The following is a 15,997-nucleotide window of genomic DNA, read 5'->3' as shown; positions in this document are numbered from 1 at the left end:
AAGTACAGCTGATGTTTGTTTTGCAGGTATTTTGTCATAAACCAAAGTATTGGACAAACTCAAAATTTTACATCATGGTGGCACTGGAGGAAACATCAGGGGACCACCAAAGTCAGTAGGACTGTGAATGTCTGTACAACATTTTATTTTGTACAGACATTTTAATCCATCCAATAGTTGTTCAATAGTTGTAGATATTTCAGTCAGGAAGTAGTAGATCAAGCGACCAACAGACTGATGATGCTATGTTGTTAGCATGGCTAAAAAGCCACACATCTGGTAATGTAATGTAATGTTAACAGGACAACCCTCCAGCTATGCATAAAAAATACATATACAGATGTATACAAAATGTATAGGATTCAGGCCAAAAAATTACAGCCATAAGCATTCATGTCAATGGAGCTTGATTTCCGTCGAAGACCTTTGATTGCAGTGCTTCAATCAGAATTTTGTAGCTGACCTTCTCTGAGTCCTGAACGCCTCTTCAGTTTGGCTGCATAACACTGAATCACTGTCATCTCAGAGTGAGCTATGAGCCATTTCAACCACGGAGTCTCAGTTGGCATCTTGCTGATGGCAGCACTCTTCGATCAAAATGTTAAAAAGCTGCTCAGAGAGATGCCACCTGATCAAATAAAGCCTTTTTTAAAATCCCAACAGTCACCTTGTTGAATCAGTAAGTGGGTAAAGAACCCCTATATTCTCAATGTGTGTGTGAATTTCATAAATATACTGAAGATATATATATTGAAGAAAAGAACAGCAGTTCAATTATTTTGCTAAGTCAACATGTTTTTACTTCTCAAGGAAGAATGAATGCTTTTCCATGTTACAGTAATAAATTCTTTTTTTGTTCCTGCTTTTTGAAGGTCTCTGTGTTTGGTCTGCTATGAACCAGCAAGGTAAAGCAGAATATCACCTATATTGCAGTTTCTGTCTGCATAGTTCAAAAGCACAGATCACTCTCTATTAGTAGTACCACTACTTAGACAAGCATATGCAGTAAGGTATGGCGTGCCTCATATGAGAGAACAACTACATTGCCCTGTCTGATATACAGTTTGTAATCATGCTGGTGAGATTTAATTTTGGCACAAAAGGGAAACAGAGCTGTTTATCTAGCTGGGGAAATTATCTTTTGACAGTAATAACTGATGTTGCCATACAACCGCTACATCAGCCCCTTGTAGTTTCCACCTAATTTCATTTCGTTTCAATGTGTGCTCATTAACTCACAATTCACCGTCCCACATAACCTGACCTCCTGCTTCATGTAGATCGACAGCTAAAGCTTTTTGCTGGGTCAAATGATTGCGGACGGCATCACCAATCCCGTTGTTTTAGAGAAGAATATTATTATGACCCTCATAAAAATGGCCTCGGGGCATGGGTAATCTAATTTAGATTGAGTAATGTTGCCTGCCATTAGCAAATGAATACAGTCAGGTCCCTCTGAAGGCAGTGCAATCTATTCTGCTATGTGTAAAATTAGCCACCAGTAAATGTTGTTTTTCACCCTAGAATGAAAAGTCTAACAAGGGAAGCTGGCAGCTGTAATCGCTGTTAATCACTGCTGAGTTTAGATGTGTCAATACTGATTTCAGCAGATGTGATTTTGTATGTTTCACTGCTCTAACAGTTCCAGCACTGACAGCTTGCCAGTAATATTCCTGGTCATGTTGATGGCAATCCAGCGAATGTCCGTCACAGGTGAGGTGCTTTCTTGCCAAATGCAGTCATGAGGTGATCCTTCCAGTATGACACACTGATATCGTTGATGACATGCTGCCACAGTCATCCACACTGGTGGCTGTTGCTTGGAGACTGTGCAGCTGAAAGGTGTTTGGTCTCTCCGCAAGTCACCAGGGGACCGTGAGCAAATGAAACAGGTCAGAGGGTCACCCAGTAAGACAGGCTTCACTGAAAGACACTATTATTACACTCTTAGAGACAAGCGGCAGCACTCACAGCCTCAGCAAGGGATTTGTCCTCTGGGAGAAAAGGCACTTTTGCTGCAAATGCAGCCAGGTGTAACTTGATAATGAACACAACTGTCTCTCATCTCCTCTCAACCCCCTCAGCATGGGGTATCTTTTAAGCTAGTGAGTGAGATGATTTCTCTTTAATGATCAATTTCCTGGTTCAGTTAGCTACTGATGGGGTTTACAGAAAGCACATTGCATTCATTTTCTAAAAAGTATAATGTTGTGGTGCTTCTTTTGCATACATGAACACAGTTGTATACAAACAATCCACAACCTCTCTTTCTCTGTTTTACACTCTCACAGACACAAACACGTTTCAGCATTGTATCTTGCATTCTCTTGACAGACTTTCTCTTTTTTTACCTCTAGCTCTTTAAATGCCTTGCCATTTCTTGTGTTTAAAACCCAGAGCTGCTTGAGCGTTGTCAGAGCTGAAAATGGGCCAGAGTCCTGTCTAAAGTGGGGCACTGCGGTTTATAAAAAGCGTGCCCATTTACTCAAGTATTTCATAGGGAAAAGGTTGATTGTGCCTTTGAGATGTGGCAGGTTTTTGCTGTTTTTTTCCCCCATCCTCAAATTGCGTGATATCAATTTTTAGTAAAGCCGTCAACACCATTTGTGTTCCGAATCAGATTATTATTTAAATATATCATTAAAGATAAAATTTAAAGTCTTAAGATGTTGGTTTATAAAAAGGAAAACATGGAATCAAACATTCATGTGCAGCCTGCAGTACGTCACAGCCACTTGTTTGATTTTTTTAGATCTTCAAAAGTTAACATATGGGCTAATTCATTAAACACAGAAATATATATAGTAATACGTTTTTAAAAATCAACAACTCTCTCTACAGTGCTGCCAAGCATATTTAAAGTTCCTATAAGCCCTTTTTTTTTGTCTTTCCTGAATCTGGATCAGCTGCTGGCATCAGTTGGGACCCTTGTCTCAAGCCTTAACTGCTGATTGGCTGGGTAAGTAGATCAGCACATTCAGACAACAACTAATAAAGGAAATCTACCCCCCAGGTATCCTCTGGCACACAGTGCCCGAGACAATTGAGCTGGAAAACAATCGGAGTGCATAAGATTATAAAAGAGATGTGACAGAGAATGTTCCCGATCAACGGTAGATTGATATCAGATCAGATCAGTATCTGGCATGGCAATGAAATATCGAATAGCACTGTTGAAACTTGCTGGAAGTTTGTGCACAACTAGAACACTCACAATCAATACACTGTGTCTAAACTTTAAATGAAAGCGTCTGATCTTGACCTGACAAATAGGTGTAATAGGTGCAAGCACTTCCCAGTGCATCTCTATCCCGAGGCTAAATGGCCTTAGCCCACCAGAGGCAAATAGGGAGGGAGAGGAAGAGAGGAAGAGAGGTAGAAACTAGGGCACTGTTATCTGGCCCCGTTTTACCAAGCACCAGGCACAAGGCAGAGAAAGACAGAGCTGTGGACAGGAGAGCAGTGAGAGAGGAGAGGACATCAGAAGTAGTGTAGTGAAGCTGTAGACAAGACGGGGGAACCTCTGGAGTCAACATCCAACGTCCAGGAACTGAAGACACACAAGACAAAGGCAACCTTGACTGTCTTTTCACGCACACTCTACCTTTCCACAGACACACACACACACTAGCATCTCACTTGCTTGTACACGCGTACACACGTGCAACCACAGGCACGCGCACGCAAACACATCCATAACTCTGCGCACACGCGCACGCGCACACACACACATACACATACACACCGGTGCAGCAACATGTTTGAGGAGCAGGCGACCAAGGTCAAGATCACGTCCGTGGTGATCGTGGTGGGCATGTCGTCGATGCTGGCGGCGGTAGTGACTGACCACTGGGCCGTGCTCAGCCCCCGGGTGGAGAAGCTCAATGCCACCTGCGAGGCGGCCCACTTTGGCCTCTGGAGGCTCTGCAAGAAGAGCATCTTCATTGTGGAGGAGGACCCTCAGGGCAAAGGCTGCGGCCCCATCAGCTTACCTGGAGGTATGGAGGCTCTTGATCTTACTGTTGTTGTTGAATAAAAACCTGCTTTTTGCTGTGATCATGATTAAGGTACACGTGAAGGTGACAAACTTTATGTATGGCCTCAACATTTCTATTTGTCATCAAAGGGAGTTTGTCATGTGGATCATTGTAGAAAGACAGAGACAGGGGAAAATAGACTTTTGTTGGTGGAAAGTAAAGAAATCTTTATACTGCATTTCTGTTTTATGCATCTATGTAAACATACAGGTCAAAACTGACAAAAACAACAGAAAAAAATGGACTTGTATACGGTATCTATCTTTTATGTAAATGTTCTGTATTTGTCTTTTTGACCACTCAAAGCGCTTTTACACTACATCTGCATTCACCATTCATTCCCTGAGCCTAAGTGCTCAAACAGAAACTAACATTCACACACTGGCAGAACAGCCACCAGGGGCAATTCGGGGTTCAGTATCTTGCCCAAGGATACTTTGACATGCAGCCTGGACCACCAGAGCCACAGCTGCCCCACATTTGTCTACTTACTTTTATCACAGTTAGAATTAATTCTTGACTTTGACATATGTGTGTTTCAGCTATGCAAAACTGGTGTCTTTGCCATCACTTTGCATTTTTAAGCCCATGATTAAGCCCTTTATATGCACCAGAAACAGAAAAAAACAAACAGCGTTTAATATTTTGATAAATCTTGGCACACCAAAAATGTTGTTACTCTGACAATATCGTACAGTCTCAGTGGAGGTAAAGGAGGAAAAGAGAGACTGAGGCTGAAGTGTCTGTACTTAAGAGCAATTTTGTTCAGCCTTTACTTGCAACCATGTTTTCTCTTCCTCCATCTGTGTGTCTGTCATTTCCTCTTTTTTTCTCCTCTCACACACAAAGGCACACTCCTCAAACACACACACACACACACACACACACACACACACACACACACACACACAGATGTGTGTTTGGACTGAATGAACAGTTCTATGGCCAGCTTCTCGGTGAACTATCATTATCTTCCACAGAGGAAGTCTCTGAACAGACTGCCAATTAAGCACAGTCGAACAGCTGAAGTCAAGTGTGTAATTGAAGAGTTTTCCTGCTATGCTTGACAGTTAACATGACGTAAACATGAATCCGTTCTGTCTGGGCTGATGGACTCTCCATGTAACATGTGAATAAAATCCATTTTACCTCTAAGTTTTCTTTAACCCTTTTTTTTGCGTGATTTCTCAGATCACAACAGGAAGTATTGCATCATTTGTCAGCACTGAGAATCTGACTCTCTATACAAAAATGTAAGATCATAAGATGCTATTAACTTCTACGTATCTTGTTCAGTGTGGCTCACAGTTTCACAGCAGCAGAACTGACGTTGGCTTTGATCAAACCAGACACAAGCCTGCCTTGAGAGAATGCATGCACCTAATTCAAGCAGTCTTTTCTGATGCCATTGATAAACCCTGGTTTACACAATATTTAAATGCAATCTCTCACTCAATTACAAGGTATAAAAAAAGTAAATCTAAAAAGTGGAAGAGACTGCCTGGTGCAGAATCTGTGTCAAAATGTAGAAAAGTGATCTTTGACCTACAAGTCCATTTAAGAAGTTCTTTCCGCTTCTTGCATGACATTGCATACAGTAAGTAAACCCCAAAAAAGTCAGTCAAAGGCCTTCTGTCTTGTATTCAAAACTCTACTTCTTCAAAATGGCCGTGTAGCTTTAATTACAAGCTCTCTAGAACAGAGCCAGCCCTGGGGGTAAACAGTGTCTCGCTGGCCTCTGGCTGTGTGTGCGTGCCTTGCAGCGTAACAGAGATATTTCACTCTGACTCTGTCATTGACTTAGCCTTCAGCTCCAGCACCTCAGGATCAGTACAGGACTTAATGAAGTGTGGCTTCCCGCTTCAACTCATGAGTTAGAGTACACCTGGGAGACTCAGGAGGGATGAAGGGGATTGGCGAAGAAAACAGAAGTCTGCTTGAGTGGAAAGAGGCAGGGATGCCTCTGTTGACGGGGAAAGGGGGAGCACATTTACAGTGTCCAAAGCCGGAGGGGGTCTTTCAGTGGGGGGAGGTGATACTGTTTCAAGTATTACATGTTGTAAGAACCAGAAAAAAGAGGGCTGTTAGAGAGAGAGCTGACAGGCAAGAGTTGTGACAGCTGCCTGACATAAGGATGTGACGAGGGCCTCTAGAGCATCTTCTTGGTGTAATTTCAGTTCAGTTCAATTCAGTGGGGCTTTAATGGCATGGGAAACATGTACATAAAACATATGTATATATTTATACAGATATGTAAAATAAGATGGAAAGATAATAATAAATGTACACTTGCAGTTAAAAAATACAAATACAAATATGGGAAAGCAATATAAACACTGCAACATTTTTTGTAATATGTGGACCGAAATTTCTATCTGTTAAGACCAGTGGTTGGAGATATTTTATCCCCATACACAGGTCAATCACCTGTGGAATGTATGAAGAGCATACTGTAGCTGACCGACTCAAAACTCAGATATGATGAACGATCCATTTGAGACCTCCACAACCTGACAGCAGCAGTAAAACTGTCATATCTTTTCAGATTCCCAACTGCTTTTGTGAAACGCAACGCGACCTGGAAAGGACAGGGATGACAAGAGAGAAGCCATCTGACAGACTAGAGTTGTCAGATGGCTCTCACCTGTCTTACTTCCAGCAGCAAAGGGAGTTCAGCTCAGCGCACAGGGCTCCACCCTCCCTTAGTCTGCTGCCACCTGTCAGAGTGTGCTGTGAGAAATATGCAGCTGTTTTGTCAGAGACCCCCTTGGCTACATTCCCACAACCACAGTAGTGTTTCAACACTTGTCATATGAAGGTAAATGAGTCATTCTCTGATATTACCATAAAATATCTAGTGATATGGCTACGCAGCTCTGCCATTTGCTCCTACGCCAGGCTCAATAGTTTAGTTATACAAGCCCATCTTTCTCCATTTGTGGCCCTGGTGCTGTCAGAAATGGATCTGTGAGTGTGTTTGTGTGTAAGTCCTATTCCTCTGTGCCGTCTAGTACACCCACATAATGTGAGGATGACAGTTTCTTGTTCAGAAAATGAGTCTCGGTGACCATCCTCACCAGGCGAAGGTGGTAGTCCTTCTCCAGTGACTGAGAAAAGGCGTCTACAGGTTTCTTCTCAACAGGTGTGTTCGCTGCTGGCACCCAGTAGGTCAGTCTGATTCAGTCTGCCAGGTTGGTGCGATCTGACAGCAGAGAGGACCTGAGAAAAATACAGCCACTCTCTGGCTTCAGCCATTTGCTTTCTACTTGATAGAGTGATATCAGGAGTGGCAGCGTGCCTGAGTACTGAAGGCTTGGCTGGATTGCACACTATGTGTCTAAATTTCAAATGTAAGATAGTGTTTCACATGTGATAAATTCACAGGTGTTTTTTTTTTAATGAGTCAGTGTTTGCACTTAACAAGCCAGGCAACCTGTTAACAACATTAACGCCTCTTAACATGGACTTCATCAAAAAGTCATTTTGACTCTTTCCATAGATTTAATACTCCAGAACTCAACCTACAATACCACAACAATATATCACCACCATCATCATCATTAACATCTACTTCTTACCTTCATGTTGTAGGATGCATCATCTTGTGAGGTTCTGGAGTCAAAGATAACTCTAATACTGTTTTTGATAGATCTACAAAAGTCACTGGCCACTGAGTTTAGAGCCTAATGAAGTGGCTGACTGGCTAACAACACCACACCAGCGTCACTTTGTCTGCTTCTCAATTTAATGTGTGTTGTGGGTTAAGTGTTTAGCATACAAGCAAAAAACCCGAGTTGGTAGAGAGTGCACTTTAACATATTACATCCTTCACGAACAGTATACCCCGGCAAGCAGCGGTGATTGGACTTAATAACACACATTTGCATTTTCCCAAACAGAGGGGGAATTAGTCGACAAGAGGCGCGTACACAAACACTTTTTCATATAGGCGCAATTACACTGCTTTTGTGTATTTGTGTGGTTGCATAACAACGGTAGCAAAGCGGTGAACCAAAATGACTTTTGAAATTAGCTTCCCACAAATGACGCATGACAGCTTGAGTGCTGTAAAAATCAAACAAACCCTTTATGGATCACATCATGCTGCTCGGCTGGGAAATAAAGAGCATAAATGGTGCTTTTGTGTGCATGTGTGCCAGGAAGAGGTGTTTATTATCAGAGATGTTTTAGAGCTTCCAAGTGGTCAAACATCACTTTTCTAGTCCTACAGTGGAAAGATTTTAACACCAGAGCATTTGCACCTTCAAAATAAAACGTCCTCCTCCTCTTGCGCCCCCAATTCAAACCCTCAAAAGCACTGATGTCACCTTGAACCACCATTTTCACTCTGTAGTGTGCCAGGTTCCTGCTCTGGGTGCAGAGCCAAAACTGTGGAGGTGTGGTGCTCAATTGGCATTCAGAAAACAAGTATCAGGTTCAAAATTTGAATGAATCACTCCACATAATATACATAACAGGAAATGCATATTCAGAGATAACTCCTGCCATCACTTACAGAATGGGATGTTTGAGATGATGAAAGTCAAACCTAAATGTTTTGAATTTAATGATAAAGGTCAGGCCACACACACACATAAACGCACATACGAGATCAGGCCGTGAAGACTCTCCTGTGCTGCTGTGTCCCGGTTATCAGAGGTCCTTGTGGAATAGCCATTCAAGTACCACCACCACCCATCCTATTCACATTGACCCAGAATTCGGTCATTCTGCGTGGCTAGAAAAAGAACAGCCCCCCCTCCTATCACCTAAAAAACCCATCTTGTAGCTCCTGCAAAAGATACAGAAGCGATTTTCAAGATCAAATGCGCATTTGTCATTATAGGTAAAAACAAAGACATACCATAATAATTCAATTAAAAGTCAATAGTGTTTGATGCTAGTTCATGTTTTTCTAAACTTTTCTTGAATAAAATTGGAAAGGTAGAAGGAGGGACATAGAAACTAACTGCAAAAGAAAATAATGAAAGAGAAAGTTTAGGCGGAAGAGAGAGACAGGTCTAAGGCTGGAAAGAGGAGGATGGAGAGCAAGGAAAGGAGAAGCTGCATATCAAGGAGAGGAGGGGGCAGCAGAGTTTAATGGAAACAGGCGAAACTAAAATGGCAGGCAATATTTCGTTCTAATCACTCTCCCCCAGAACTAAATCCCCCCATTAGCAGGACAGCAAGGCCAATTATACGACCCAGATGTTCTCTTCCTCAGTTAATGCTCACCGTCTAAAGTTAAAGATTTGTTTTTAAACATTTCAGAGCAGTGTGTTCTACATTCATTACATAATGTGATTGTTTATGATGCATCCAAATTGTAGTTCAGCTTGGTTTGTTTAGTAACAGAGTAACAGCAAACTCCACCAGTATGTTGTGTCATAAAGGCAGAACTTGGCAACAAAAGTTAGTGAAAGTTTTCCAACTTTTTGGCCTAGCATACTGAGGCAGTGGAAGTAAAAAATTTTAAATAATTTGGATGAATCCCAAATGGGCAACTGCTCTTCCTGGCGTCTGTCTGTTTTAGCACCAACTTAAAGAATAGACTTTTGAGCTGTCCCTGACATTAGGCTTGATTTGGCCTGTGCATTTGCAGTCGAACCCATATATGTCATCTATAAAAGCTATTTGCCATTTTGTAATTAATCAAAACGTTGAAATCACATAACATACTGTAATGCTACTACGAGAGCAGTTTTAATTCTGCCAATGTAACTGATGTGAAATGCCTGGATCCATCCCTTACCCGACACCCCATACTGCGGAAAACCACCTATGCTAGCTAAAGTCTTCAGTATACTTTCCGCATCCTCAAATCATTTTCTCTCATAAAAGTGAAGGTAAACCTTTGAAAGTACAAACGTTAAAGCGTAAATCTAATCACTGTGTTGCAAGTATGTTTTTCTGTAGTGCTTTCAAAAAGGGTTATTACAACAGAAATCATTTTAACTTAACTTTTATTTAAGATACTGTATTATAGTGCTATGGCTGCTTCTTTCCATATCTTTTAAATTATGTTTTGCCAGTGACATGCTGCTTTAATCTCAGTCTCTTACCATTACATCATGTATGTGGCTATTAATTGCATATTTAAGACCCTTTTACTGGCGTTTTGAATGAAATCAGCAGGAGAAAACACGTTTTAGTGTTAAATTAGCTTACACTAGCTAGCTACAGCTGCTAAAAGCAGCTATAACTAATTTTTACAATAAAAATGTATCAAATTATCAGATGTGAAAACAATGGGACAATATGAGAGGGTCGCTTGCAGCGATTAATCTAATTTCTTATTTGTCTGCAGCTCTGCTCTGGTTTACTGTAACTCTACTATTTGTTCACTCTCACTGGCTTAAAGGTCGCAGCTGTTTTCAGCTAAAGAGCTCTAAAAACCCCACTGTACACTACCTCCTCAGCAGCAAGAAGCAGACGGACACTGTTAGTGACTAACTGGTGAACACTGTGGAGCTTTTAGCAGCTAAAGAGCCAGATGTATCCCTCAGGAGTTGATAGAGATTGCAGTAGAGACCATAGCTAGTGAATGGTCAATTACTCAACCTAAAAATATTAACCACTATGTTAACTCTCATTTTCTTTCACTGCTCTCTACATTGTCCCTATTAATTCATCGGGATCGAGCATAACCATAGCCATACCAAGTCCAGTCTTTTGAAGCTTCCTTTGTATAAAACAAAGGTTTTTCTGTCTTGTCTTTGTGTGTTGGGCTGATCATAGTCTTTATAGAGACTGTAGTAAATCTCACAGCTACACCCAAACACATATTATCTTAGATTAGCTTAGCCCCAGAGGTAAAGACACCTCATGAAGACTAATGAAAATAATATATTTACAGATTCAAGCTGCTGCACTGTGACCTCGCCTCCGGTTCTCCCTACCACCGGCCTGTCCATTCCCTCAAACACACACACACATACACACACACTCCTCTTGATATGCCTTTACATGGGTAAATAGATAGGACTAGGCAAGACCTGCGGCAGCCTGTTGCTAGGTTACCTCTTTGATTCTTTCTCATCCTGGGTAACAACCAGCTCGTGGTACACACACACACATACACAGTCGGCAGAGGGGCGTTGACGAAGCGTCTGTATTTGACGATCTGGGAATGAGAACTGGTTGGTGTACACACAGACGCCAGCACACAAACATTGTGCATCTCTGTGTGGACAGAGAGCGCCTCTCTGCCTTATGGATTTAATCTCAGCGAGAAAGGATGGTGAGTGGAGGAAAGAGGGACTCACTTGGCCTTTACGTCCTCTCCAACCCTCCCTCCCAGCTCAGCTGCCCTTAGAGACAGCAAATAGATAGATTGATGTGTGGGCAATGACGGCTCCCGGCAATCGCTTTTCTATATGGAGTTATATAGACGATTGTGGTCAAAGGACTAGAGCTTGGGCAAGCAAGCAGAAATGTATGATCCCTGTGTAGAAATGGGTGTGAACTGAAAAAGTAAACACAGCCAACATGGAGGATAGTGACTTTAAGATATTTTATTTTTGGATGACAGCAAGGCACAGAACACTGCTGTGATTTGGAGGCGGTGTTGAACGTACATCTGATGAAACAGCCAAAGAGGAAGTGCAAAACTTGCACATTCTTTACAGATCTAGAAATGATATCTTGCTTCAAAATTGTGAGCATACAAATGGATAATTTCAATTCTAGAAATTTATTTTAGTCAGAGATGTACAGTTTCTAGAAATGTAAGACATACAGTTTATTAAGATCTGAACAAAGTATGATGATCTAATTACTTTTAAACTAAACTAGCAGTGACAGGCCAAGCCATAACTCCAGGCTAAAATAATTACATTAATAAACCAATATTTACTTTTTTTCATAAGTTTGCATCTCATTAATTTCAGTGCATTTGTTAGGTCCCTTCTTGCGTCCATTGAGAGAATTTTTACATTGATTTGGTAGTGCAGACACACAGAGCTACAGATACAACCTGAGCCACCTGCTCTTTCTCCACCTCATGTTTCATTGCCCTCTGTCTATCACTCTCTCACCCCCTCGCTTTCATCCTCTTCTCTCTCTCTGCAGCCCAAAACTGTTCCTACTTCAAACACTTTACCTCGGGGGAAGAAGCTGAAGTTTTTGAAGTCAAGACCCAGAAAGGTGGGTGCCTCCTCACTGCCACCCAGACTACATGTTAAAACAGATCCAGGTTGTTGTTTTTTTCAGACCAAACTGTCTGTCTGTGATGAGAAAAAAATGTAACCATTTCTAGTAAAATAAAATGGGAGGAAACCATTTCTTTATTTTACTAGAAATGGTTACATTTTTTTCTCATCAGGGAAAACATTTTCTTCGTGGATATATGCTCAGATATCACATATCCCAAAATCTAAGCGCAACATGTGCCTGTATGTCACATGTAAGAGTTTTCCAATACATGGTCACTGTTAATGCTGTCTGGTTTATTCTTTCTTTTTCTGTCAATATAATGAGGAAGCACATACTCAGTCACATGCACACCGTCATATCTTATCAGATAAGAAAGATATCTGTTCCAATACCCTTTGATTTTCATCTTCTCATCTTCCCTGCTGTAGCAAAGCATTTCCAGGAAACAGCTCCTCTGTTCCTATGTTGGCTGGCTGACCCTTATAGCTTCTGACAAACGCAGACAAACACACAGGCAAGCACGAGGGAACACACAGCTCATAAAGCCAGGCAATTACAGATCCTTTTCAGATTGCAGCAGATGTATAGAACACGGTTACGTCTTGGTGGAATCAGTGAAGACATATTATACAGTGTTTCATACATAGTACAACGTCGGCAGGATCATACATTCACTGCATAGCGTAAGACAAAGAATATTATGGAGAAAGAATTATATCCCTTTACCTCAATTCACTGTCTATACTATAACAACATATATAAGCGAAACATGGTGTGCAGAAAAGGTCAAGGTCAGCAAGGCTTTACAATCTTCACCTTCTGTCCTTGGATCATCGATTCAAATGAGGAAAAACTCCCAGTAAAACCTTTTAACAGGGAAGAAAATGGAAGAAACCTGAAGAGCAACAGAAGAGGGATACCTCTCCCAAGGACGGACAGACATGCATTTGATGTACAGGATAGATTCACAACAGAAAATCATAGTATATACCAGGAGAAAGTATTACATAGAATAAAATACAAAAAATAAAATAAATTTTGTACTGCCTGAAAATCTGTTGATGGAAGATAACACACAATGCAAAAGTGAACATGACTGAGCAAAAACATGCATAAAAACATCCACAGAGACTTTGACACACATGCATACTCACACAGGCAAACAGTCCTCAAACAGACACTACAGACCTACACTTGAGATACTGAGTGTAAGGTTATTTTACACAGTCTGGGGGGCTGAAATGGAGTGCTTTGCTCCGAGGATCATTTCTATCACAGTTGGAGTGTTAGGGAGAAGGATAGAGTAGATGATCTTTATCTAACAAAGAGACAGGAGGGGAGGCAGGCGGGAAGAGAGAGAGAGAGGTTGAGAGAGATGTTGTAATCATCCTGTTATAAGCCCGCAGGATCTTATCTGTCATGCAAATGGCATTATAGCCAGTTTGGATAAATGTCTGTTGTTTTTAAAGTGAGGCTAATTTAAAGGCTAATTATCTGTGTCATAACTCGTCTGAGTGCAATATTGAAACAATTATTATGTAAACGATAGTGCAACCTTCCCCTTATGTTCCTACCCACTCTATCAATATTGAACCGCTACCACTTTGCTGTCTCTCTTCCTCTCTTCTCACTCACTCGTGCCTCCTCACTGCTCACTGTTTTTTTATTTCTGCGTCTTCTCTATCCCTATTTGTTTCCTTTCACATCCATCCAAATATATTTACCCTTTTCTTAAACCCCTCCTCAGAGTACAATATCTCAGCAGCAGCCATCGCCATCTTCAGTCTTTTCTTCATGATCCTGGGCACCCTCTGTGTCATCTTCTCTTTCGGGAAGGGGCGGGACTACCTGCTCCGGCCTGCTGGGATGTTCTTCGCCTTTGCAGGTCAGATATGGCAGATAATGTGATTCACAGATCAGGCTTTGTATGGTACTCTTGTCTTTGTGTTACAGCTAAAATTGAAATGGGGTATGTCATTGTCATCATCGTGGACACCTCTCCTTGTGGTAATGAATATTACTTATGCAGCTAATTTAAGGTGGCAAGCGCTGACAGATTTGATGTAGCTTTGGGGCGACATTTTAAAATATCTAAGTGTGAAATTAATTTTGATAGGTGTGACCTCCCACCTAGCATTGCATATACTGTCACAGACTCAAAGTTAAAATAAAACTGACAATCTTGCAGTGGAAATGTGGAATTGTAACAGCACCTGATGGAACACTTATGACACCACAATCGCCACGAAGGCGAGTGAAGCATCTGCTTTTTCCTTTCTGTTTTGGCACGCAGGTCTTTGCATCATCATTTCTGTCGAGGTAATGCGCCAGTCTGTCAAGCGAATGATCGACAGTGATGAGACCATCTGGATTGAATACTACTACTCCTGGTCTTTTACCTGTGCCTGTGCCTCCTTCACCTTGCTCATCCTCAGTGGAGGCGCCCTGCTTCTCATCTCCATGCCTCACATGCCACGTAACCCCTGGGAGACCTGCATGGACGCTGAGCCTGACACCTTGGATTAACCACAGGTGACACAATAGGCATGTCTGAAACCCAGTTAATATGACAAAAAAGTACAATTGATTTTGCATCTTTTAGCTTTTCCAAAGCAGTGAAAGGTTAATTTCCCTCCTTCCATGTCCATTGGTTTCAGTTGATGCTGGTGAAATATTTAAATCAACTTGGAGACCTTGTGAAAGAAAACCAGCCACAGCAAAAACAATGTAGTTTATGTTGTCTCCACATAGCTGCTAAGAGAAGGAAATGTTTTGAAAACTCTTCCTCGTTGGTGTGTTTAGGAGCTGAGTAATAAATAGTAACATAGCAGACTTAAGAGTCATCTGCAGAAAAGCACCTTTTTAAAAGCAAGAAATTGCCAAACTCACAATATCTTTTTTTAAAAGGTGTATGCGTGCTTATGATTTGTGTTTGGTGTCTGGTTTTGTGACTACATATCTCATAAACACATTGCTTTTCGGCAGCAGTGTCTCAAGTTTAGGATGTTGGAGCTTTCCCCAAGCACCTGAACTCACCAAGTGGGTCCTTCTTGCAACTGCATTAGGAAGTAAAATTCAATTTAATGAAAAAAACAACTAAATGTTCATGTTGATACAGCACCTGTTTGAAGCAATGTTACATTTTTTCCAAACTGATTTTGGTATTGTACTAAATTTAACTGCTGTCAGTGGACACCGGGAGAAAGGATCAATCTGGAGAATGGTATTGCATACTTTGGAAAGTATAAAGTATAAACTATTTGTAGCAAATTAGGTGAAACACACTGAATCGCCCTTTAGACACTTTATTAAAACGTATGAAGTGCCACACTTAAGGGTTTTTTCACACATATTACAGTGCAATGAATGTCACAAATAGAATGTAAAATTAGTAAACCTGAAATGTCCAACTGCAGTTGATCCTACTGTATCTGTCATTTTAATGGAAGTTAAGTTAAAGTCAGATACAGTTTTATATATAGAACAGGCAAGACATGATCAAAACTAAAGACTTAATAAATCAAATTCCACAGGAATACAAAAGACCAGTCAAAATGAAAAAAGACTGGACTAAAACGGTACACACCAAACCAGATAACAACAGTGAGCCATTGCCCTGTGACGCTTTGTTTAAAGTGAATCAATTGTAATGGGCTACTGCAGTTTTTTTTCTCCAAGGACTTTCTACCATCAGTCTGTGCCATTGATTGTTGAGCGAGAGACCACTTACCTGATACTCCCTTGTTGACATCAGCCATTTATTTCATGGCAATGTTCAAGACCCCTGATGACTTAAGTCCAGGAGC

At 41.2% G+C, this 15,997-nt stretch overlaps 1 protein-coding gene across 1 annotated transcript; it reads left to right on the top strand.

Moving 5' to 3' along the window:
• The first annotated feature begins 3,757 nt into the window (after positions 1–3,757).
• On the top strand, positions 3,758–14,717 carry cacng1b (calcium channel, voltage-dependent, gamma subunit 1b). Its single transcript, XM_046041905.1, has 4 exons — positions 3,758–3,998; positions 12,108–12,182; positions 13,939–14,076; positions 14,485–14,717. The coding sequence occupies exons 1-4, from the start codon at positions 3,758–3,760 to the stop codon at positions 14,715–14,717; spliced, it is 687 nt and encodes a 228-aa protein (XP_045897861.1).
• Positions 14,718–15,997: the final 1,280 nt, after the last annotated feature.

Source organism: Micropterus dolomieu, linkage group LG02, assembly GCF_021292245.1.
Source record: "Micropterus dolomieu isolate WLL.071019.BEF.003 ecotype Adirondacks linkage group LG02, ASM2129224v1, whole genome shotgun sequence".
In the NCBI taxonomy this organism is placed as follows: Eukaryota; Metazoa; Chordata; class Actinopteri; order Centrarchiformes; family Centrarchidae; genus Micropterus; species Micropterus dolomieu.
This window is presented reverse-complemented; position numbering and strand designations above follow the sequence as displayed.

Excerpts from the sequence above, each read along its gene's own strand:
- cacng1b (XM_046041905.1), top strand. The coding sequence starts at position 3,758 with ATGTTTGAGGAGCAGGCGACCAAGGTCAAGATCACGTCCGTGGTGATC. Across the intron at positions 3,999-12,107 it reads CCCCATCAGCTTACCTGGAG|CCCAAAACTGTTCCTACTTC; the intron begins GTATGGAGGCTC and ends CTCTCTCTGCAG. Across the intron at positions 12,183-13,938 it reads TGAAGTCAAGACCCAGAAAG|AGTACAATATCTCAGCAGCA; the intron begins GTGGGTGCCTCC and ends ACCCCTCCTCAG.